This window comes from Astatotilapia calliptera, chromosome 15 (assembly GCF_964374335.1).
Source record: "Astatotilapia calliptera chromosome 15, fAstCal68.1, whole genome shotgun sequence".
Taxonomy (NCBI): Eukaryota; Metazoa; Chordata; class Actinopteri; order Cichliformes; family Cichlidae; genus Astatotilapia; species Astatotilapia calliptera.
Window position 1 is genome coordinate 20,688,480 of NC_137436.1, and position 26,911 is coordinate 20,715,390.

General features: G+C 38.6%; 1 protein-coding gene across 4 annotated transcripts in view; it reads left to right on the forward strand.

Annotated features, from left to right (window-relative positions):
- Window positions 1-2,221: 2,221 nt before the first annotated feature.
- The window catches only part of fam184ab (family with sequence similarity 184 member Ab), a 223,645-nt gene continuing 198,955 nt past the window's right edge, over window positions 2,222-26,911 (forward strand). For 3 of the 4 annotated variants that reach the window (XM_026194482.2, XM_026194487.2, XM_026194485.2), the window contains exon 1: window positions 2,222-2,959. In XM_026194482.2, coding sequence (XP_026050267.1) covers window positions 2,798-2,959 — 162 coding nt within the window. In that variant the 5' untranslated portion in view covers window positions 2,222-2,797. The remainder of the gene's footprint in view (window positions 2,960-26,911) is intronic. The other variant, XM_026194483.2, reaches the window with a different exon arrangement.

Here is a 26,911-nt window from a genome sequence, read left to right on the forward strand (position 1 = left end):
TTAAGACTTATAACATGTAATATTTAAAATAAAAAGTGTTGTTAGCGCAATGATGATTAGAATATAGTGAATACTTCATAGACATGACCTAATTGTGAAAACTAAAGTCACTGAGCAGCAAATAATGGTATCATTAAAATTGTAGACACATCTCAGTAGATGTAAATGACAAAACAGATGTGTTATAACCATGAAATACAGGAACGTACACCTACACTTGTCAAAATTAAGCTCCACTGAGCATAAACCCCCTTACCTGCTAGCTGTTTCATTTCTCATAGTGGAAAAACAACACCCAAAGCATGCTGTCATCTCTCTGTGAGAACGGCCACCCATCACTGCTTCAATAGGTGTCAAAGGCCAACCTACCCCTTTTTCTGGCTATTTGACAATATGACAGTTCTGAATTGCCTGTGCTACCTGCTTTATCTCAAACACTGACACCCTTAGGAAGGAGGAGAAAATAGAAAATGTATCTCTGAGATTTGAGGCCTTTTGGTTACTTTCTTAATTCCTAAAAACAGATTTGAGACTTAATTTTTCCTGCTGGGTCTTTTTAGAATTTATGCCACCTCTTTTGATGATGTTTTAATGGGAAATGACGCACTGTCTTTGGTCGATTGCTGATTGATAGGTGTTTAATTAATTCCAATTACTGAGTCTAAGTGGGTGTAATTGAGTCCATATAATTGGCTTGAACCTGCACTGCATAACATAGCTAATTGCTTTTGTCTCAGTCTTCATGATACGTGAGGTCATCTTGAATAGGTTTACATCTCAGACAACTTGATATGTGATTATTAATTTCCTCAAAGTAGGTTTAAATTGAAATCACTGCTGTTAGTTCCGTACATCTTGCTTTTTGTTTTTATAATCTTGATATCATGGCCCATGGGCCAAATCAGGCCAAATACATATTTTAGTTTGCCCGACAGACAAACTCAATAAATTCTTGGCTTCAGAGAGCCACTGAACTAAAAAGGCACATACGGCTATAGCACAATGTCTCAAAGTGATGCAACTGGAAAGGGAAATTTCATTTTGTGTGCAGCCAGTTTCAGGTCAGGAGGCTGTGCTGTACATTATGGGTAAATTACATGATTAAAGATCTTCTACTTTTCCTTTCACCAGCAAGGACCACATCCCCGAATACAAATGATAAACGCTTATCAATAATGAAGATGACAGATGAATGAAAAGCAATGAGCTGGGCCAGAGGCTGTGCTTTAGGCGAGGCATCGCTGAAAAAATGGGGAGAGGAAAAACTGGGTGTATGGGATAAGTAGTAAAATATTAAACTGTCTCTTCAGCTGTTGAGTTGTCATACAGTTGTCATGGATGCCTGTGAAACAGACTTTCCAAGACTTTTAGATATATGTGCATTTTTAAAAGACATTTAAAAAAGTGCAGTCATGAAAATCAGCCTGTGCCTTCTGCAGCCCACTAAAATAAAAGACTTTTATGACTTCTTCAGACCCATCTTGGGTGTAACTGCGTTTCTATTCACTTTCTAATTTTCCATTTCCATTTTACTTTTTACATTTTTCAGTGGTTTTCCAATTGTGTGCCTCAAGGCAACTCCAGATGATGGGATTTAGCATCAGCCAAACAACAGCCAAAAGGATAAACTATGGCGGGTGGTAATAACGGATCACTTTGTGGAGAAAGAAAACAAGAGAACAAACAGACAAACGAAATGGAAAGGTAAATTGTTTTTAATCATGAGTGCATCAGTTGTTGTCCAAAGTTAACTAATGCTAAAGAGGCAAAAGCTTAGTTGGAAATCAATAAGAACCGTAGACAACATAAGGCACTTATATCTGCATCTGCAAATATGAGTCAAGATGTGCTTTGGCATGCAGTGAAAAGACTTTTTTTTGGTTTTGCCTAATTTAAAGCCTAATTAGATTGTATTTCTACTTTATGCTTTGGATTCAGATTAGTTTCAATGAAGCCTGTGAAGTTTTAAAAAGCTGTTGACACGTCTCAATAAAGTAATGAATCAAAGCCTCAAAGGCTGCTTAGGCGATCAGCGTCATTTCTTCTATATTTTATTTCATTTTTGTTATATTTTAAGAACGAAAAATCGTAAACGATATTATTTTTATTTCCGTTAACTAAAATGGACACCTACTTTTAGCGTAGTTAGTTATAGTAACCGTATTTTGGTGTTGGCAAGCTGTACGTGAGCACGTTTCGTTTTGTCCGACTGCACGTGAATGCAGCGCTGCTCCCATCCTACGTGAATGCAGCATAAACTGTTGAGGTGATCCATGGCAACAGAGGAGCAGCAGCCAACCGCCGAGCCTGTCCTACACGCTCACACACACATAACCCCAGTCTCTACTCACTTCTTCCTCAGTGTAGCCGGAATGTACCGAGGAGGAATCACTGTTAACGGCTGCCGCTGACAAATTTCTGTATCAAGGTGACCGACCGGGAGCCAACCCGCCAACCAGCTCCCTGGAAACGGCTGCACATCAGCGCCAGGTGACAGCAGACTGGACCCGCTGAAAACGGACGCATAACGGACAAGATGGTAGTAGCTCATGTTTCCGGACCTTAAAATTACTCATTTCACCCCTCTGGTGTACTATTACCCCGACAGAAGCAAAAATGAAACCAATTCTTAACAGTCTGTGGGCTCAAAAGGCTTCATATTTCTGATTTTTTTTTTTCGGCAAAAACATAAATCCTCCACAGTCCCAGTCCTACACACCGCTCATTAGCACCTTCCAGTTTATTATTGTAATTACTGCCCATATCTTTCTCGAGCATCTGAGGCATCATCGTGAAGATGGCGACTGGGTCGGGTTGGCAGCAGCGCTACTGCCCTGCCGGTCAGGGGAAATTTAGCACATCCTCGGCATCCAGCATGTCTTTTCAGTCCGGCATCGCCATGGAATATACCCAAGACCTACACCTGAAGATGAGCAAGAAGATAGCACAGCTAACAAAGGTAAGGATCCTTTTTTAGGAGGCCTCCTCTGCACTCTCTCTTCAACCCTTGGGTAAGACCCTGTACCTGCTGTTCTGGTGTGAGAACTGGGCACCAAACTCCATTGGAAATTTGCCCGTTTAGCAATTAAACTTGTGTCGGTTTACATGTCTAACGAGCACAACAAGACTGACATTTTTTAGTGGATCTCCTGGGTGTTCTTGTACTTTCGGGGTCCATTTAAGGCAACATTTATTCGTCTGATAAAAAATAATTAACTCCTAAAGTAGGATATGCTCACTACAGCTGTAAATCGCTTTGGTTTAAAGGAAGTTAAAGTTGGATTTAAGTTAAATGCATGCTGCTTGGTGTTTGAATTGTGAGCCGAAAGAAGCAGCAGCTCTGAATGCCTCATGGCATACTGAAATCTAAAAGCATACAAAAGCCGTCAAAGTTTGATATTTTATTTTAGTGAGTTTGGCGTGATTTCTTACCTGGGAGGTACGAGCTGCCCCAAGGTCTGCTTGGATGCTGCATTTTAAGCGAGCAGCGGGTCATCACAATATCAGCCATCTCATTCATTAATCATCTTTAGCAGCACAGATTCTTCCGGCATTTAGTTTTACTTCTCATGCATAAGTGTTGTATGCAGTTAAACTAAACCCTTCCTGAAAACTTTGATCCCTCATAGTATCTATATAGTGTACTGTATATATTTTGGAGATCATTTACAGTATATATGGTTGCTCTAGACCAGCAGACTTGAATGATATTCCTCTACACCACCCGCATCTATGGTCTTTCAAGGGCATTTTAAATGATTTTCACCTCAAAGCGGGATCAGTTCTTTTATGTCACTTGCCAAACTTTGGCGTCTCCAAAACATTGGCTCCATGTCAGCACATGTTTCTGGCTCCAGGGTGTCATTATCATCGAGCTGGGGGGTCCACCAGGCACTTGTACATGTTTCCAGGTGGCTTCTGAAGGGTTTGATGCCTGGAGTTGGTGATATATACTCTGAGGATTTGCCTCTGACTTCTAAGTATAAGATTTGTGCTCTTTTTGTGCTGAGAGAGTGGATGCTTAAAAAAAACGAAAAAACAACAATTCAGCAGCCTTGGGCTAGGTGTGTGCCAAGCCTTAGTGCAGAGTGGACTCTTTAAAGTCACAATGAAATAGAAAAGGGTCTTTTCGACCGTGGTAGCTAATTAACCATTGTAATATGCAGCATAGCTTTTAATAATAATTTAAAGGAAATTTCACATGTAATATTTTTGTATTTTTTGCATACATTTTTTAACTTCTTAGTTTTTGTGTTTATTTGCCACAGTTTTGTTCAAATATTATGTAATGTTAAAGGTACAGGGATTTTTCTTCATGGTAATGTTTGGTATTTTATATGAAGATCCAACAGACCCCCTGCCAAAAAACAGTTATGTTCATTTTGATTTCATTTATTTAAGTTTAAAAGACATTTTTGTGTATGGCTACTGCAATGCCAAAAGAAATGTTAAGAAACAACAATACCTTTTTTAAAAACTATTATTTTAACTATTATTTTAATTATGGAGGCAAAGTATATGATAGTGGAGCTTATTGTGAAGCAAAAAACCTTGCTTCTCTCAGCCTAGCAGCCTGGGTATGGTCATGTTTTGAATTTAATGTCCTAATTTAACATTGTCTCGTGTCTAAAATTGAATTTTACTTCCTCTGCTGTGATTTTTTTTTTTTTGGTCTTCACCTGTGTCTCGTTCCTTCCAGATCTCTCCACTTTCTTGATTACCCTATGTGTATAAATAGTCCTGCCCCTTTCCCTTGGTCTTTGTTGTGGTGTCTATATCTGTTCCTGTGCGTGCCTCATGAAAGGTTTGCTTTTAAATATTTAGTCTGCCTGGAGTCCTGCATTTAGGTCCTTAATTCTGACACCTAGGTGCAGGTGCTGTGTCCCGTCATCTGACAGCCCAGTCAAAAGAAGAACTGATTACAGACGTTAGTCCTAATTTTTTAGTTCACGCTTTGGTGTGCCTTGGACAGAGAATATTGGAAAAGCACAAATATATTCTTTTCAGTGAAAAGCTGATGTGTAGACTATAACATTAATTTCTATAATATTATGTAGTAATGCTGTCTTTTTGCATAATTCTGGACAACAGAAGCAGACAAATTTGGGTGCAACAAAATTATTATTAGGATGGTTTACAAGGAGCTAAACATAACCCCCTTAACATTGTGTTGTCAGACTATATTTTGCTTATGAAAAATGTTCTCTTAACATAGTGTTAGAATTGCTAGAGCTCAGTGGATTCTAAGGAGGTATAAAAATTAATTAAATAAAAAGTACTATGCTTACTAAAAAAGTAAGCATAGAAATAACAAATAATATAACCTACACTAAAAAAATAACAACATCAATCTTTTCATCACTGTTAAAAAATCTGGACTCTAATGCCGTATATAAACTGCACACTCCAGTTTAAACACTGGAGTGTTTATAATTTACAGTTTTTGTGTTATAGTGTTGATAAACCTAACCTCACAGTGGACAGGACTCATGAAAGTTTTTTTTTTTCATTGTCTATCCAGGTAAATCCTCACTTCCAGTTCCATTTTTGTTTCCAGTTCTGCACCTGTACACTTACCACGGATCATCGGTCAGCAACAGGGTAGAAAACATTTAAATCAGGCACTTCTATGAAAGCCTGCATGATGCTGCAGAATAGTTTAATCTACATTTTCTCAGTGAGAGTCAGCTTTTAATCCATTTCATTTAGAATTCCAATTCAAGGTGCTAAACTGTTAAAAAATAAGATCATTCATAGTTTAACTAAATATTTTTACTTGCAGTCTATCAAGAAAACGGCTGATATTTTGATGTGTTTACCAACAAGATTGTTTTTTTTTTTCTTCATCAACACTTCCTCCTTGATATATTGTCTTTAATGCCACTGTTGGCTCTTGTATAGGAAGTATAACAACAAAACATGAATTTAAGACAGTGATGGGAAACACAAAATAGCAATTTACACAATTTTTACTGCACCTGTATCCCAATAATTCATTTACAATAAAAAATTTGAGATTGGCATCAAATATTTACATTAACATAAGAAAAATAACTAATGAAACAATGCCATGGAATTTAAAAATGACATATATTTCATTTTTATTAAGCCATTTTCAGCCTATATATTGAAGTACAAGAAAAAATGTCTTCAAAGAAAAAGTGGAGAAGCACTAATTTCATAGCGGCATTAAAACACAATGAAACAGAGGCTGAGATAAAACCGTATTTCCAGTGAGTGTGCACCAACTGACACAATAGTAGATGTTGTTTTCATACGCCAAGTCACATGATCACCACACGTTCCCACAGGCGACACATCTGAGCCTCGTGTCTCCAGTGCCTTGTTGTGTTGGGCCACGACAAAGCAGGGGAGGGGAACAGGCTGATAGCATTCGGCCCACCTGCTGACCGCTGATCTCTGCAGAGTGAGAGATGCATTCAGGAATAAATAGCAACCTTGGAACCTCTCTGAGCCACTCTCGTGACACATCTCTGCCTGGATGATTTCCAGCTCGCTGTCACAGAATGATTCGGGAGCGACTGACGCATCTCTTTAGTCCCGTATTTTAACTGAATTATCTGAATCTATAGTGTCTGCTTTACAAGTTATGATTTTTCAAAATCTTTTGTCTTTTTTCCCTTATTTCGTTTTTATAATCTGGTCATGATTTTTAATCCTGATAACATCAGCCAGCTTGCTACAGTGCTACTGTAATTCTGTTTTTTGTTATCCTAACTATTTTATAGTTACTAAAATTTTGCAATACTTTATATAGTTTACATTACTATTGCATAATACAATAAATTATTTTGTTACGTACAAAGACAAAATAATTGCTTGAGAGACAAAGTGGGCAAATCTCAACTTCAGCCAGAGAGCAAAGCATGCCATCGATTGACATGTTACAGGCTGTTGAATAAATTACAGGATTACGTTGGCAGGTGAAGCCTGGAGTAAACTAGAGACAAACCATCAGCAACAATGCAGTGCATGATGAGCGAATTGCTTCCTGCATGGAAGCAGTCTTAAATGCGTGAATGAGGATTTGGAAAGTAAAAATCTCAGCAAGGGATGGAGAATCAGCTCACGCTGGTGTGCATGCTCTCCTCATAATTAAACGCTATAACTGCTTAATGTGAACATATGTAACTCCTGCCAGGTTAAATCGTTATAATAAAAATACAGGAACACATGTAATAAATGCAGCATGTTTTAAAGCTTGTATTTGTGGTTTCCGTGATGGAGTGTTTCCCATTGAGGAGTCTGGATAACCTGTGCATCGCAGACTCAAAATACATTTCAGTCTCAAAGTCGTGCTGACTGACATGAAAACATGTGAGAATTTGTGTCCGTGAACGTGAACAAAGACAGTGCTTGTACGTGACCACTTCAACTTTTGCTATGAGAGCAGGCTGACAGCTGTAGCGTGCGTCAGTGAAGCAGTGTTATCATTTCAATGCTCTGTACGTTTTTGCTGGGATTTCATGCAAAGTCAGTAAGTCAGTTATCGATTGCCATTCTCCTGGGATGCTGAATTTCATGATTTGTGATGCAAGACTTGTTGGCACTGTTCTTTAAGACTTCATGCAGTAATTTTTAATCCCACAAAGCTGCTTGCCTTTGTGTACTGCTGGGATTTCACTGTCATGATTTTTCTTTTTTTTCACAAGTTACACTCTCTGATGGCTTTCTTTTTATTGTAGTGTTTCTGTCAAAAAGAAGGCAGTGCAGGGGCTTTGCTGTTATGGAAACAAGTTTTAAATGATAATTCAGGGCAATGTACTGTAAGAAGTGGGCTGATGATTTTCATAACAAAAAAAATACGCTTGATCTTGTAGGTTGTCCACAGTGAGTCAGGAGTGAGGTTTCTGCTTGTTGTCAGAGCTCTGGGAAACAGAGAGGGCAGCATGTCATTTTGCATCGTCAGGAGAAGGCTTTATAACAAATGTATTACCTAGCCTAGGGTGTGTGTGTGTGTGTGTGTTGTGTGTGTGTGTGTGTGTTTCATCTGCAATGCCTGACTGACTTTAGTGTTGAAGTGAGTCAGAAATAGACCTCTGAGCTCTCTGTGCATTTCTGGACGAAGGGATCAGAAGAGACAGAGATACTGAAATACCATGGACACTGTGTGTGTGTGTGTGGTGTTTGTAATTCATATTATGTGGTGCTGCAGCACCAAATCAGTGTATAAACATTTCAGCAAAGATGTTTTCAAATATAGTTTGAGGAAATAAAAAAAGTATTTTTTTTTTTTTTTACCTCAATATCAAACCATCTCTGCTGATTCATTATCTCATTTTTCTAAAGCTTTGGTAAATCCATTCATATAAATAAATAGATGTAAACACTATGATGTCACTGATTACTTTTGCATTTTGCCCATTGTTTGTTTTTTTCCCCTTAATAGCCAGAAGTACTTTAAAAAAATGACAGCTGAACATGGTAGTGTAATTAAAAGATGGGCAGACTTACACTTTTTTGGGGGGTTTTGGTTTTTTTTGGGAGCCAGAAGTGAGAACATTTGGACAAGAGTGTTTAGTAGTATGCCACCAGCTACAGCTAGCTTGCTTAAATAACACATTTCCTCCATAAATGATATGGATGCATCGCAGGGACACAGGTTCCTCCTAATTAGTGCTAAGTAGCATATAAATGAAATGCAAGAATTTCAAACAGGGCTGCTATTAAGTGCAAACTAAATGAAGAGCATTTTCCATCCTTCTTTTCCAAGGACCAGTATCATCGATGGCAAGTGACCTGATTCAAAGTATGACTCTAGTGCCACAAGGTACAGTGCAATGGCAGTGAGACACCAATATATACAGAAGTCAAATGTAACTTCAAAAGTAGTGTTAGTAGTGTTTTACCTGATGTTTTTAAGTAAAATTATAACAGAATGACTTAAAACTTTAGTTAAAGTTAGCCTTGTTATTCTTCAACAGTCTGAACAATACAGACATATAAAAAAGCTTGAAATGGAAAAATATTTTCTCCTTGGGATGTTGTATCTTGGGTTGAGATTTTTAACCAGCTGCTAAAAGAATTCCCATCATGCAACAGCAACAGTAATTTCCATCCACTGTTTGCTCTTCCTTCACATCGATGCAACTACAGAGAGCTCCAGCCATGCTCAGTCGAGTCATTTGCTTACTTGTAGGTTACGTATCACCAGCTGTTGTTTCCAGCTTTAGCCCGAAACATTTTCTAGAGTATTTTGCAAAGTACTGTGTTGTAAGTAGCTCATTTACTAAATTGTAGTATGATTTACTAAATCATACAAAATCGTCATCAGAGGTTGACATGTGGCTCTACGGCATGTTTGAGCTTGTGTTGTTTTGCACGTTATGAAATGCGAAATGCATTGTCCATGGTAACACCACTATACAAAATGTATAGTGGTGTTACCATGGACAGTTTGATATGGCACAGCCTTATCTTAAAGATATTTCTGGGCTGAAAAAAAGCAGTATTTTCACTTTAAAACGAATCAGAAAAAATTAAAAGAAAAACACGATTTGAAAATGATACATATTCTTCATTTTCTGACCAACTTTTAGTTCTAAACTCATCGTTTCCTGTCAGAGGCATGAAATAACTTAAATAGAGTGGTAGCTATCAAGTGCAAGAAATACATGCTTGGAGAATCAGCTTTAACAGACAGATCACCAAAAGATGTCCAAATCAATCAATGAAAAAACCCCAGAGAGAAATGCTTTATCTTTGGTTATGTGGTTTCAAGTTTTGATGGACTATAGTTTTGATGGCAGTCTAAAGGTTGTGGATGGCTGCTTTAAAAGTAACAGTTTGAATAGAGAAAAGGTTTTGCTATTTTTTATACTTATGCTTTTTTCTTTTATATGGATCTCTATGGCGTTGGAATAGGAACTGTAATCATAATTCACGATGACTCCACAAAAGTATGCAACATATACACTGCTTTATATTGTCTGTATCACGTATAGACACTAAACAAGGTCCAACATAAGATGATAAGAGGATTTGGTTTTATGCTCTGATTAAATGATATTCTGACTCAGACATATCCATAGAGAAATTTGTTAATTACATTTTTTTCCTCCCTAGTGAGACTTCTTTACAAGCAACTCAGAAAAGATGAGAAGATCCACACAAGCTGCTCTACAATCTGAGGCTTAGTAGTTTTCTAATTTTATATTCCCCGCTATTCCCTTATTTCACATTGTGGCCAAGCGTCTGTTCAGTACTACAGAAAGAAGTACTCATGGTAGATAAAAGTTGGAATTTTTTCTCTTTTGTAGAAATTTCCAGTTATTGTTCCTTGTTATTGTATTTAGTGACTGCACTGAAGACAACGCAGGAAAAGATAAATACACTATCATCACTTGGCAGCAGCATGTGCGTGTGTTGATGCCATAATCCAGGGGTGGTAGTGCAGTGATCTGTGTAGCCGGGGCAGGGTTAGAGCGCAGATGGTCAGAGCAACATGAGTCCAGATCTGGGAATAGAGTACTGCTTACTGATTGGGATTTTAAAGCCTGATACTGTGCACACAGATTTTTAAACAAGTAAGAAGATTTCAAATTGAAATATATTTCAATGATGAACTAATCTTTATCGACTTAAAGACTTGATACTGCTGCTTCTCCTGATAATGGTCATATTAGCTGTAGCAATTAGCATCCATTTGATACTGTTATTTCAACATAGCTGCTCTAAATATGGACAACAAAGCAGAGGCTGCATGATTAAAACCTGGATAACGTCCTTTTAAATAAACTGAATTCTACTCCCAACTCAGTGAAGTGACCTGGAAGTATCTGTGTGGCAGTTGTACCAAGAGCTGGTTGAATTCTCTAAAAACGTAGGAAAGGTGTTTCAATTCTTCCTTTATTACCTCATTCAGCAGAGAATACACTGGGCCTTTTTTTAATAAAAAGAAAGGAGATAATGCAGTCCCACAAGTCATAACGACACCCTGCCTGATGGTTCAGCTCATGTAACATGAATATTACAGTGCTGTAATAAAATCTGTTTCTTGTTGAGCTGTTGCCTGGAGTGAAGAACACGGGTGTCTATAAAAGCTGTGTCCCAAAACGTCGGCTGCATCCTTCGGAGGCCGCATTTGAAGGCCGATTATGTCACAGCCAGGCGACGAAGGCTGTCCCAATTCGTCGACTCCTTCAAATGCGGCCGACAAATGCGTCCTTCATTTCCCCGATTTTGAAGGATGGGTTGGGTGTGTCCTTCGTGGCCCACCATATCCTAGAATTCATAGCGCGGCCCAGCCAATTCCAGTTTCCAAGAATGGTGGCCGCCAATGTTCCCTCTAAGCTGTGCACTGCTGGCACAGTCTCTGTGCACAGAAAATCTGCGTTGCGCACAAAAAAAAAAATCGAACCTGAATTGAAATTTAAATTAAAACTTTAACAATTCTGTTTTGCAGTGTTAGTCAGTAAGTGACTGGCGGCTCCCGTATGGGATTAGAACCTTATCCCATAGTCCAGCCAATAATGCGATTCACATTCGTATATACGTTGACAGACTATGACAGCGTCCTTATGTGCCGACACGTTAATGACAACATGTACAACCATTGGAGATGTGAGAAGGACAGACGGAACAATTGACGAAAAAAGTGTGGACGTTATACCAGTTTTTAAATTGTGTTGATAGGCCACGTAAAACCAGAGTTATGATAAAAATAAATGTAAATGCTGTAATTTGATTATTTTAATAAACCATGTAACTTGGATGGATTCGATGCTGGCGTGACCACAGTGCACACGTCTGCTATTGCTCACAGTGGTCCAAGGGACCACTCAGGGAGTTCGTGAACCTTCATTTATGCACAGCTGTATTAATGTTCTGACACAGCATTTCAGGCATGTTGAGGTCTGGACTTTGACTAGACCAGTGCAGCACCTTGACTCCTTTCTCTTACAGTCTTTGTGTTGCTTGTGATTTGCTGCTGTGCTTGGATTATTGTCCTGTTGCATGACCCAGTTTTAGCCGGACATACAATAAGCTGTTAGACAGATGGCCTAACATTGATTCAAGAATGTATTGGTGTACATAGGAGTTCATGGTCGACTCAATATCCGCAAGGTGCATCGGTCATCACCCCATCCCTCACAGTGTTTGTGCTGATATGCTGTATTTTGCTTTTCTCTAAATGTGGCCATGCTTTGTGGCCAGTCATCTCCACTCTGATCTCATCATTCTGAGCACTGTGCTTCCCTTTCCCCCCACAAATGCTTATTAATTCTCCTTTACACTTTTCAATGACCTCATTACTTTTCCATCAAGGAAATGTGATTAGGAGAAGAAGGTAGGAGTTAAGTCTTTGGACTCTGTCCTTGGAATCTTGAAATGATGTGGCACCAGGGATCTGTGGCAAATGAAAAAGTTCTTTTAATGATTTATGCCATCCAGTCTATTTGAAAATTGGTTGAGAATTCAGCAAATTCTGGTGATTGTTTTTCTCTACCTTGTATATGCCACAGGAGACACGGTTGTCCTACAATGACATTGTACCAGAGGATTCGAATGCAGAGTAAACAGGCAAACAAAATGCAGTCAGCAATGCAGTTCACAAAGTCTGTTTAGAAAATTACTGATCAGTTTAACTCGGGGTTTTTAGTTAGAAAATAGTCTTAATCTATCCAGAATTTAAGTAATTACTGACTTGAATGGAGATGTCCCTCTGACAGCTCAGTTTGAACTACCTAAGTTAAAGTCTATCTGTGTGTTATTCTGTTGAGTGCCACACCAAATCACAAGTCCTAGTTCAGATCTTGTAAGGATGGAAGTGGGATTTGATTACAAGCTGCTGTTTGTCTCAGAAAACATTCCAAGGAGCAGCCGCGGTATCCTTTCAGACTACTTTCTTGAGGTGACAAACAAAGAAGATTGGCTCTTATAGGGCGCTAAAGATACTGGCCATGAATTTCAGCTTTGTGATTTCTAACTATAATTTTGGGAGAATGAAAACACAGGGATAATGGTGTGTGTGTGTGTGTGTGTGTGTGTGTGTGAGAGAGAGAGAAAAGCGGCATGCTGCTGCTGCTGCTGCTGTGAGGAGTACAGCTTATTAACCTCTGCAGGATGCTCCTTCACTGATTGTCACAATTCTCTGTCAGATTTCATTAAGATACGCCCACACACTCACACTTACACTGAAACACAAACATACAGGGAGCTGAGCACAAAGATAGGGGGTGAGATGGGAGCATATTGGCTTGAAGCACTATCCAGAACAAATAAAGCATTGCCGACATGCCTGTTGACACACAGACGCACCCACACACACAAAACTGTGCACACTATTTTATTCATAGCCTTTTCCTTTTTTGTTTTCTTTAGGTCACGAGCAGTTGTCCAAGCATTTCACTACATATCGTACTGTGTATGACTGTGTACGTGACAAATAAAATTTGAATTTGAATTTGAACACACACACACAGACACGTTCTTGGATGTACACACATGTGGCTTATGGCGTCGCGAGGTGCACATGGAGGGTAATTTGATGAGTCATTCTTAATGTTTGACCTTGACTGTTTCCTCTGCCTTTGGACAGCCAGAAGCCACATCGCTGCTCGTCTTTTCTGCCCCGATTTATTTGGCTGACGCTGCAGCAACTCATGTCGCAGCAACAGGCGAGACGCGGCGCAACACCGGTGCACAATTGGTCATTACATATCCCTGATATATCAAACAAACACTCAGCTGTCTTTGTGGAAAATCTCATAAGAGGAGAAGAGTGTCTTCCACCTCCAATATGATGAAGGTTTGCCTGTAAACACAGTCGGTGTGTTTTTATTGTTACTGTTATGAGATGTCTGATGTGAGAACTCATTCCAGCGCAGTGTGGCAGGGTTGTACTCAGAAGCCTGTAAAAGCTGCAGTGGGACCTGCCTCACTGATTCACTGGATGACTAATGTTCATATAAGATTTTTGGAAATTTTAAGGTTTAAATGGCATTTATTGTATGACAATTTATGGAGTAACAAAGTCTTTTTGTTGCTTCAATTCACATGTGTTGTATTTTTATTTTTGAAGGTGACATTGAGCTTATTAGGCCAGCTGAATATAATAAAAATTGTTAAGGTGTAAGTATTTGTCAGTCAATCAAAGAAAAATAAGTTTTATCTATTGTGATAATCATTTAGATAACTTTTTAAGCTTAGAGTTCAACTGCAACTGAATACCATTACACACTGTGTTATTGTTGAGGAGAACAAGTAAGCGTATCAGGGTTTGGCATAACTGGCCTGATTCATTTAAGTTTAAGTTGAAAACAAAGTGGACGAACCCTCGCTAAGAAACATTTGTTTGATAAATTAGTATCAGCATTTATGACATCTGAAAAATTAACAATAAAAAGAGAGAGAGGCAAAAAAGAAACAGTCCTCGTCAATGTTGTCAATGGTGTGTTTCCATAATTTGTCCACATTGCATCGTTGTTCAACTATAAAAAAGAAATCTCAACTCAGTAAAATTTCAACTTTTGCAGAGAGAGTAAAAAACATGCCAGGAAACAACCTCGCACCAATATTTTTTTCACTTCCATGAACCAGTAATGGCCCAAAAGGATGTAATCCATCATTGCTTTGTCACAAATTGCCTGCAACAAGGCGTGCTCTGCACAGGATTGTTTTCACTGTGAGGGCTTTCAGGTGATGTAACAGTCCTTCTGGTGGCCATATTGAAAGGCAGCAGCTTGTGGGCCAGAGCAGCTGCGCAGAGCTGATTGTGTTTGTAGATGTAGAGCAAAAACCACATCATTAGAGCTGGAATTGAAATTGTGGTAAACATTTCTACACTGAGTATATGGAGTATTTTGACCAAGAAATCACTGTTGGTATGATATATTTACCAGCATAGTATTATCTGGAGTATTTGCTAACCTAAGAAGGTAGGTAATTGTTGAACTGTAGTAAAATTGGTTTTAAGTGGGGTGGCTGTAGCTCAGGTGGCAGAGCAGGTCAGCCACTAATCAGAAGGTCGGTGGTTCGATCCAGGGCTGCCTCCTGGCTGCATGCCAAATATCCTTGGGCAAGATACTAACCCCATGTTTGCCTACTGGTGGTGGTCAGAGGGCCCGGTGGCGCCAGTGTCCGGCAGCCTCGCCTCTGTCGGTGCGCCCCAGGGCAGCTGTGGCTACAATGTAGCTTGCCATCGCCAGTGTGTGAATGACTGAATGTAGTGTGAAGCGCTTTGGGGTCCTTAGGGACTAGATAAAGCGCTATACAAATGCAGGCCATTTACCATTTAAGTGGCAGTTTTTCAGGAATTATGTTGATGACATTTTGCTCTACGTGCGATCCAGTTTCTCTCCAGTAAGAACACCTGCCACCTGCTGAACATCACCTGACTAACACTACCAAATCAAGCCCTGGTACAAGCTCACAGGGACACAAACTGTACATGTATTCGTTTAGTAATGTAGAAATATATTTTTATACTTAATATACTCATAAGTAGTAAAGTTTTACACTGCTTGATTTGCAGATACTAGAACACTGATTAAAAAAATGAACTATTTGTAGGCTCTTAATCAGTAAAAATGTATTTCCCTTTGACTTGTCCACAAACTAAAGTTATTCCCACTTCCCCCTTCATCAGACTGTCAAACATCAATGAACAGCTTTAATGTTTAAATGGCTCAAGTTTCACATTTCTAAAGCGTTCTGCTGTAACAGCTATTCATTTGTGAATTAGTGAAGATCTAAGACTTCTCACAGCATCATTCTCTTTACTTATTTGCAGAAGCAATATTGCTATTTGGCTTTTTATTTACTTTTAAATAGATCTTTGTCACACATTCTTTTGCTGAAGTCTGAGGCTGCAGTAGGCAGCACTCTGTTTTCTGCAGTGAAACAGTCGAATGATGCATCAAAGCCTCGTTTCGTATGACCGCACACAGAGCCTGAAGCACAAAGGTTTAGCAGAGAAAGATGATAACCACCATTGTGATAATTCTTATCTCAGACTGGGGGTTTAGATTTTGTCAAGCCCCCTAACATAGATAAAACCATATTGAACTTGCTTCATTGTATTTCACTCTGGCGACCACTGAGCCTGGCCAGCTCTTTTTCCTAACTTTTATTCTCCTCTGTTGATTGGTGAGGGACTATATTTGCTTTTTACTTGATGATATATATATATATATATATATAGTGAAATATTTGCGCAATGTCTTTTAATTCAATATATTGACAAAGCACCAGTCCCAGAGATTTTAAAAGAGTATCTTAGCCAAAAGCACATAGATTCTGAAAGATATAAAATGCTGCAGAATAAAGTAGGGCTGAACGATATATCACATTTGCGATAATATCGCGACATGATCAAGTGCAATTTTCTAACCGCAAAGGCTGCGATTATACTCTGGACATGTCCAAATTCATGGGCTGCATCCTCCTGAGGCTGCATTTGTAGACCGATTACGTCACAGCGACGCGCCGAAGGCTGTCCAAATTCGTAGACTCCTCCGAATGTAGCCGACAAATGCGTCCTCCTTTTCCCCGAATTTGAAGGATGGGTCGGGTGTGTCCTTCGTGGCCTACCATATTCCAGAATTCACAGCACGGGTCAGCCAAACTCCAGTTTCCAACAATGGCGGCCGCTACTAAGTTTTAAAATTACTCATACTAATCTTTCTGGGTCACAAAATAAACATATTAAACATATTTTCAGGCGAGAAAGTAGTTGTGTAAACATCAAATATCTGCTCGGTTTATCAAGATATCGCATATTTGCAAAAGTGCTTCGACGTTTTAGGAGGCGTCTGCTACCCACCAGCTCGACAGCTAGCCGGGAGCTCGAGGGTTACTGATGCGGCCGAGAACGGCACAACTCCCGGCACATCATTTTCAGATCACCGCGGACTTTCGCTGCTCGGGTTAAACGTAATATATAAGTCACTTAGACAACCTAAAAATGTTATTGTTGGGCTTTTTTCAGTGTTTTGTTTGTTCGTGATTAAATCGGTTTGGCTGAGATTAAAGTTATTAGATTAGATAAAATAAAACTTTATTAATCCCCCGGGTGGGTTCCTCCTTGGTTTTCACACAGCTGACTAAACGTCAAACAGAAAACTTATTAAACAGAAGTATGAGACAGTCGAGAATTTACACCAGTGTCTGGTTATATTTTAGATAGCAAGAAGCAGACGGCCGAGTTTATTAAGCTCCACCGAGACAGCGGTGACGCTAATCAGAAGGCTAGACCGTCCAATTTCATGGCCGTTTACTTCCGGCCTACCCGACCGTCTGAGGACCAGTGCGGCCTCTTCAGCTTTGCCTCTGCCACTTGAAGATGTCGTGAAGACAGAGTTGAATAGTTACCTGTTGACCCGTGTCATTGACGGAGAGGATGATCCCTTAGCCTGGTGGAAGGTGCACAACATTCACTTTCCACGACTGTGCAAGATGGCCCGCAAATATCTGTGTGTGCCAGCCACAAGTGCCCCCTCAGAGCGTCTGTTCAGCACTGGAGGGAATATAGTGACCTGCACTCGCTCATCCTTAAAGCCAGCAAAAGTAGATATGCTGGTCTTCCTAGCAAAAAACCTGTGAGCTAGGGTGATTATGGCTAGCTGAGCCATACTCATTGTTTATACAATTGCTATTATGTTTGCACTTTATGTCAAATCAAATCACTTTTATTGTCACATCACATGCGCAGGTACATTGGTACAGCACATGTGAGTGAAATTCTTGTGTGCGAGCTTCACAAGCAACAGAGTTGTGCAAAATACAATAATGTAAACAAGCAAAATACAAGAATGGCTACATCTGAAACTAATAAATATATGTACAATATATAATAGTATATGCATTTCTGGATGTGTATACTAAATATTTTTCTACACGTGTGTGTGTGTGTGTGTACACATATTTTACAAATTAAATAGAGTAAACAATAAATAAAATATATAAAAATGTGTAATGTTACTGACTGCAGAGATCAGTAAGATGTGTGCATTTTTTATTTATTAGTTTTATTTATTTAATATTATTTTTTAATTTAATGACTGTCTAGTAGTTCACAGATGTCGAAAAACTGAGTGTGGTAAAGCCACTGATTTTTTTTTATGTATATTTCTGCAATCTGCACATTGTACTGACTTTCATTTTAATGTTTACACCAGGGTTCCTTGTCAGCACTTTATGCTCAGATGTTTGTAAGCTAAAAATAAACTATTGTGTATGTTCAAATATACTGTTGTGATTGAAGAAGTTAAATAAAAATGTCAGTCATCAATTCATGCATCACCTCATGTCATCATAACAGAGGTCTGTCTTCCAGGAAAGAACAGTTTAAAATTAATGTAATATAGTATTGGCCATACTATATGATGTATTGCTTGTCTTTGTTTAATAATACAGAAGACAAAGACCTTAAAAAATAATCGCATATCGCATCGCAATCGCAATATTGGGGCAAAAAATCGCAATTAGATTATTTTCCATAATCGTTCATCCCTAGAATAAAGGAGCAATCAGTTGTATGGATCTGTATAACTTACAGCTTTGATGTGGAAAAAAGAAATAAAGCTACACACCTTTGCACATGAGTGCATTTCGTGGGCTGGATTTCTGTGTATAATCCATCAGTGATGACAACTGTGGGCCAGTTTTTCCTCTCCACAACAACTGTAATTTTTATTAGACTTATTTCCTCTGCATTCCTCTGTGTCTGTTTATTTCAGTTCAAATTCACGGACTAGAATAAAGGTTTATCAGAAAAGACCGTCTGACATATTTACATAAAGTGTAAAGTGTTCATCAGTGCCCTAAATTGATGTGGGAATCAACAGTACTGACTGAAAGCCACTACAAAGTGAAGACCTACTAACTTGACACCAGCCCACACACTTAACAAGAAAAGGGAGCTGTTTGGCAGACGTTGTCAGTAGCAAGCAAGCATCAGGATTTTCGAGGCTAAAGTCTGCTTCGACTTTCTCTTCTTTTCTTGGCAGCGGCGTGAGCCTACTCGGCCACCAGGGATCCATCTTTACTCACTGGGTTCTGTTTCTCTTCACTGATGGGAGAGATGGGCCTAACACTGGCAGTTACCCTCTCCTTCTCACCGTGTGCATCATTTGGGTATAAGCTCATAGAAATAGCTGAGGGCAGTGGCTTGCATATGATTGCTCAACAATAAAAAAAACTGTTATTGCTTTCACTTTTGCAGTTATGTCTTTCTTAAAGTTTGTTGCTGAAGTAAGTTTCTTTCAGATATATTTGATTATTTGCTAAGTATCTGGCTTATACAAGAGTGTAGTGTTTACTTCTTTTTTCCTGACTGTGGATCTGAATTATTATCAGTGTTCAAAGAATATATGTGTAAAAGTGGCCCAATTCAAAATGAAATAGTTCAAACTGTATTGGGTGTAATAGTTCAGACCTGTTCTTTTAAACTTATTTAATTTAATTTATTTATTTAACAGAAGACTGATAAGCGTCTTTTTTAACATCAACTTGAGTAATAGTAGGTGAGACTGGTGAGCAAGTTTAAACAGAAAACACAGACTGGGCGAGTTAGTAGACCTGTGGATCAATGGTAAAAAAGTGACCAGTTCTTCTAGTCTGTCCACTTCTATTGGAAAATCGTGGCCATCCCTAATCCCTGTAACACCCAATTATGCCAAACAGTAGCAGCATCAGCAGCAGAAACGTGGTACACTACTACTCAAAAAGTGGGAAAAACACATTATTATTGTAAGTACCCAAAAATGTCCTTTTGCTGCTCACTTCTATATAATTTTTTTAATCATTAATAATCCATTAATGTCCTTGTATACTTCTTTGGTGATGTGTCTTCAATCTGAAGGCAGAGAAGAGAACTACCTGCATACTGTGACATGTGAATTTGATGCCTTCAAATGATTTGTTATTCATATTACGCTGTAATATTTACATAAACGTTAGTATTGAATATTCACTCTTCAGTTGCTGTTTGCTCTTTCGTTTTGCACTTTTATTTATTCTCCTGAAGACCATGCCCCTCTTGGCTCTTTCTAAAATTGGCAGGCCTGTGTTTACTCCTCTCTTCTTCACATCCTCTCTCCATGTCTCTGTTTATCAGTCTGTCCTTCCCTCAAGCTAAAGGACATCCAAACAACAGCAGGGCTCACCATGACTTCACCCAGTCTTCAGTCTGTCCTCCTATTAAGATAAGATGAAACCAATCCCTCAGGGGATATTATGGCCAGTAGTCAACAGCGATGGGATAAAGGACATAATACGGTAGTAACTTGAAACTTAAGTTATCCCAGTAAAGAAAATTTAATTTAAATTGGATGAATCTTCCTATGTAATGTATATGTATAATGCATATATTGACATAGAGAAAAACAATTTGACACCAGTTCATCAACATTTCCAGCTCTTTTTATAGCTTTTAAGTCGCATTAGGGAATTATTGAGGCCAAACTTTAATTTGGAATCTGTTATAAAGACAGAAGTAGAGCCAAAATGATTGAATCACAATCTGTGAGACAATATGTTCACTAATAAATTAACCAAATTTTGGGAAATTGTTTGTTCATAACTTATTAGTATATTTCTGATCATTTCCACATATTTCCATCTATCTGCACAGTCCTCTGGCCTTTCTTTGCTGACATCTTGACAACCCCATGACTCAGCGTTGCTCCTTTTATATCAGTCAGTTTTCTGAGGGGTGGTTTATGTTCAATCAATAAAGCTCTTTCTCTACAAATGCCTACCTTGCTTCTCTTTGCCTCTTTGTGCGTTACAGGAATTTAAATGTTCCTTTAATTCACTCTTGGTCCCTTTTTTCTTGTTTATGTGGAAGATTGCAGCATTAGATATGTACTTTAGCTGCAGTAAAGCTCTAAACTGAAATGCTGAGGTAGAAAGTACAAGATTTGTAACCGGTTTTAATTTATTGAGCATGTTTATAGAAGAATTTCATAATACAATCTACCTGTTTAATCAGCCAAAAATGACAAAAAATAAAACCATTAACAGAGGAAAATAATATAGCTCAACCTCGTTTATCCAGAAAGAAATGTTGTTGATAAGGGCACATCTCTGCCTAGGGCAGCTGACAGACTAAAAGCGAAATCACTGTAGAACATGCTGCTGCTTCACTGCTCTCTGTACTTTTAAAGCACAAAATACACCACCTTTATAGCCCAAACAGCTGACACCATCTGTGCCATCAATGCCAAGTACAAGTTTCCTTTTTTTAAAACATCAAACTGCTTTTATGTGCAAATGGTTAAAATGCTAAAAAGTGAGAAATGTCAGCACTAATTAAAGTAAAATGCAGCAACTGAACCACAGACTTGGTGAGTAATTGCAAACATGAAGGAAGAATGTGACTTAAACTTCCACCGTGGGAAGGAAAAACATCCAATACATTAAGTCATGAATTTTTCTGTCATGATTTCTCTATTAATTTTTACAGTTTATTTTTACTAATACCCTGCTAGTCATGTTAATGAACAAATTCCATTTGCAAAACAATTATTATTATTTTGTTAATCAATTCAAGTGCGATATTTTGATGTAAAACACAATGCCTGTCTCTTATGAACAATGAAAAACCTACCATGGTGTAGAGGGCCCTTATTTAAAGCTAGAGTAGGCAGTCATTTTTATGGTATCATTGAGCAAAAACACCATAACATTTTAGTATTGTAATTCAGAGTGGTCTGAGAGGAAACTAGACTTTTGTGCCTCCTCAGTGCTTTGTTTTATGGCTTTAGAAAGACTTGAGTAATCACTCCTCTTTTGGGGGTTGGGGGGTCAGTGAGAAGGAGCTCCTGTTGGCTATGCTAGAAATGTAGAAGAGGATATATTCCCTTTCAGACTGTGAAAAGCCTGATTCAGTGATGGCAACTGCCAACATTACAAAACTATCTCAGAAAATAGCAGAGAGGATGGAGATTCTTAAAGAGAATAGGCACAATGCAGCTCACTCATAGAATCATGTTACATTCATTGATTACTTTATTCTCAGCTTTGTGTTGTTATATTGGGATGGTAAGCTGTTAGCCTAATTTTTCTTTGATTTATAAATAGATTTAAATATTCTTAAATAGTAGGGGAGTTTGTGTTTTTTACCTTTATAAGGTTCTTGGTTAAGTTGTGTTTACTTTAAACATGAAAGCAAGTGATAAATGGTTATATTGAATTATGCTAATAGTTTCACAATAAGCCAAAAAGCCCAAGGCTAAAGCTTCAGTTTGACCTTCATGTAGCATATAAAGTTCATGAGGGACTCAGATTAAATATTTTCATACATCTTGAGAAAGCATTACTAAACAAGCAAAGGATAAGATGGCCATACTTTGTCCATAGACTACCTCTGCTAGCTCCTTGAAGCCAAATGCAAGGTTTGTTTTTGCTGTTTCCAATCAGTTCACACAGGAAACTGAGTCAAACTGGATGAATGTGACTTTCGTGTCAGGATATTTTTCTTTTTTTAATGATTATATTACCCAATTTAAAGCATATTTGGTAATGATGTACAGCTTTGTTATCAAATAAAAGCGAGAAAAGCAGGAAGTAAACACTGAGAAGCTGTAATCAGAATTGTTGGCTTGACTTCTGATATTTTATTTATTTTAAAACATTTTATTCTTGAGCTCTTGTTTATAAGTGTGAACGAGTGACAGATTGACAGATGGGTCAGCATGGCATCTTCAGTGATGCAGAACCTGTACTAGTCTGTGGTGATGATGAGAGAGCTGAGCACGAAAGCAAAGCTGTGGATATATACTGTGTGAGCTTTTCTCACCTATTGCCATGAACTGGGAGTAGTGGCCAGAAGATTGCAGATACAAGAGGTGGAAATTAGCTTCCTCTGAAGGATGTCTAAAATCAGCGGTTTATGCTTGCTGTTGTTGAAAATGAGTGTACAAGCATGCACATCCTTACCAGCATTTTAATTATATATCACTGCAAAAGTGATAGAGAGGGGCTTCCTTCAACAGCTGGATGATGATGAGACGGTCTGTCGAGAACTTTGAAAAGAAAAAAAGATCAGCGACGGCTTTGTTTCCTGTTTTGACTCCCTGTTTCTACCTTCTATTCCTGGACTGAATTACTTTTTCTAAATATGATACCGATCGTGCAGGAGAACATGGCACTGAGTCCAGTGTGCCGGTATACATAGTTACGGGGCTGTGTTAATGTTGCTGGGCTTACTAACAGTGACAAATGTGTCACCCATAACCACTGTTTTAGTTGCTAGTTGTTGCATCTGACTAGGAAAGCCTGGACACATTCCAAGTGAGCTCAGGCATATCCTACTGAGAGGAAACCCCAGGGCATAGCCAGGACACAGTGAAGAGATTATGCCCGTTTTCTGGCTTGGGAATGATGTGGTGTATTTCCCCCAAGTTTCTCTAATGCTTCCAGTAGTTCTGCTCAGCTTGGAAGATGGTGTATAAACTTGGTATTTTGGAGCTGAAAGGTCAAAAAGGTTCACAAAGTGATCCTGAGAAATGAAAGACAAACACTTTCACAGAGTTTCCACAGTCAAGAGTAATGAATGTTCAATAATGATATATCCAAAAACAAACTATCTGCATCACATGGTTTTAGCACAGTAGCTTTTTTTATTCTTTCCGTACTGAATTGCTGGGAGCTTTCATCACACAGTATGCACGTAGCAATTCATACACAGAAAATAGACATTTAATTAACAGGAATCGCTGAGGAACTGCTCTTAGGGAAAGTCAATCAATCAGGGTGTAGTTAGGGTGTACTTAATGAGTAGACTGAATTCAAAAGGTATTACACATATACTGGTTTAGTGCCAAGGACACAGGAGAATGGAAAAAGAATAAACTGAACGTGCATAAATGATGCCTGCAGGACACAGAGATATAGTTTCTTCTGGTAGCGAATGGATTCATGAAACACTAGTGTAAAATGAAATGTGCTATCGTGGCTTTATAGTGAAAAGGTTTCTTCGGAGCATATATAGGACCTATAAATATAACTTAATATACCACAGTAAAAGTGCTCTACATAAGTTTAAGGGAAACACACTTAATACAATCTTAGTGTTTTAGATTGTCATTGCTAAAAGAAAGAGTTGAAGTGAAACATTAACTGTCCTGTGAGTTTCTGTGCTTGCCATTTCAGAAAAATTATTTTCCTATTCTTTTTTTTAATTAGCATGCAGACAAGAAGAACATTACATACAAAACACTAAGTACAACAGACAAACTTTAAACACTTTCAAGTTAGGTGGGAGGATATTTGCAGTTTTTTAAACTTGATGAACATTCTGAGTCCAACATGTATTCAGCAATGTTCAGCTTTTGAATGCCAGGCTGAGCACAGCCAGGGACATTGTGCAAAGCCTTTTGGTGTCAGTTCTGCTTGCACTGACACAATATGTGGACAGTCATTTGTGGATTCGCAGCTTATTACCACTTCAGCAGAATGCTCGCCTGCCTCGTGTTAACTCCACGGCACCGCTTCCCTTCAGCTCTCTGATGCTTTTTTATCTGTCTGCTTGTTTTGATAAAACCTCTGTATGTGAGCTACGACATCTCACCCTTGTCTTTTATATCACCTTATCTTATCTTATCTTATATCACAGGCGTGCTCACACAAACACACACCTATGTGCAGAGCATCTCAGCCTAACTGCTGCAGTAGATGTTAAAAGGATGACTGTGTAATGTGGATCAGTTTTCCCTCCAGCTTGACATTCCTCGAGTGCTGGGCGGCATGACAAAAAATCTGTATCACAGGGATTCGGGTGGTTTCACTGCATATCACTCAATTATGGCAAGTTTTATAATTATGTTTTTTTTGGTTAATAATGAGATTACAACTGCTCATTCATTGGAACAAGTGTGGATTTATTGAACTCAAAAAACTGAAATAAAGAGTGTGTAAAGGAGTCTGAAAGTCCAAAAGTAGAGCATTGTTGCAAAGTACAGCTATCATGGTTATTTTGTTCTAATAAAATAGTTAATTGACATTAAAATGTTTTTAATTACAGTAATATCACTAAATCATCGTTAATATTAAGTATGCCTTTATATCAGTTTAAAGTGGCCTGTTTTTTTATTGCTACTTTTAGCTATTCCCTTATTCCCAAGGGGTCCCCACAGCAGGTAGCCCCACATGTTTTCATTTGGCTGATTTTTACACTAGCTGTCTTTCACTTATTACACGACTGTGCCAACAACTATACCATCTGTATAAAACTTATGATAAAAGAAAGAAGGAAATGAAATAAAAAGCTATCCTCCATGTGTCTTTACTCTTGCTGACTGTAGCTGCTAGCCCCTCCCAGCTGTTAGCCACAACATTTAATCTGCCGATTTGGGTTTCTGGACACACATTCTTCTATTTTTTTTTAATGCCCCTGAACATTTTTCCAAGCGCATTTATATTATTCACTTGTAATAGTGAAAAAATTCCAATTTGTGGATCATTTTGGTGAAAGCTTCATGCTTTGCCTCTTCTTTTAAAGGTTTCTTGGTTGCCATGGTGATATGTCCCTGCTGAAAAGTCAAGGCAACTTACATGATGCAAACACAAAACTTAATTTAGATACATTAGTTTCAATGTCATGGTGACTCACACAAAAAGCAAGCAAACAAATGGACAGTTTGAGTCCATAAATATGTTTTTGTGGTTTTTTGGTTTTTGTTTCACATTTTGCTATGAGACCAGGCTGCAATTCAGGTCCCACCACGACCCCCCCAATGTTAAACCCACAGAAAAACTGAAGTGTGTGTTTTCTTTGTTCACCAGAGAAGCTGTCTTTTAAAATAATTCTTATCAGGCATTAATCTACAACCTTTAGTATAAAGACTAGTACTCTGTTCCTCCGCACTGTTTAAAGAGGGTTCACTCAGTCCCATTGCGTCTAAAATACAACAAATAGTGACATCATAGGCATACGCGCACACACACACACACCGAATATGCGTGAGAAAGAAGCTGCAGGCTACAAGTGCTACAGACACTGATGCCTCTTCTAATGGAATTCAGTGTGCTGTGACTGTGTGAGCAAAACAGAGCAGAAGAAAGATGAGGAAAGAGAGGGAACGAGCCATGCAGTTTCCAGAGGGACCCGGTGCTGTGCTATTTTTAACACTCTCTTTATAACGATCGTCCCATTCATACATCACTACTTGTGCTACACGGGTTCGTAACAGCTTTTCTGTGCTGAACACTGACACCAGCATCTTCATTGGACTATATCTGAAGTCAGAACAGATTCATAGCTTTGTACTCGAGGTGAGGAAGTATGATTAACGCGTTTAAATTGTTGTCACATAAGGCGGTAGACCTTATAGTCTTAGAGAATGACCTCCAGCTGTGCAGTTGTGATCTACAGCATGACTCAACAGAAAGTGATCACACTGTAAATGGTTTTCATGCACCAGTGGTTGACCTGGTGCTGGCAAAGGAGAAGCAGAGGGCTGTAAATCAGGCAAAACAGAATGGGCGAGATGACCTGGTGAGCCGATTAATTCTGGCTTTTGCTTCATCTTAATAGCAGGGAGTTCATGGTTTTTACCTTTATGTTATTTTTTGTCCTCTGCAGTAATGAGAAAGAGTTTATTATGCATTATGTTATATTCATCCAATGATAATTCGCACCATTACTTCAAATTCCCGAATAGTATCACATACTAGGAGAGATAAACTTAATCTATTGTAAACTAACCTATATGAAAACAGTATTCCTCTAAATTTCTCTATCCATCCCTGTTACGGGATTGATGCCAAGGCCCAGTTATCTACAAGCTCTTCCAGGGGTAAAGCCTGCAGAGCCACATTCTCTCCATCATGTCCTTGGTTTGTCCTCAGGTCTGATCCTCAGGCAAACCAAGGACATCCTTGAACCACTTCAACTACGAGGCATGCAGAAGACATTACAGTAAGAAGCCTGGACCACTCCAAA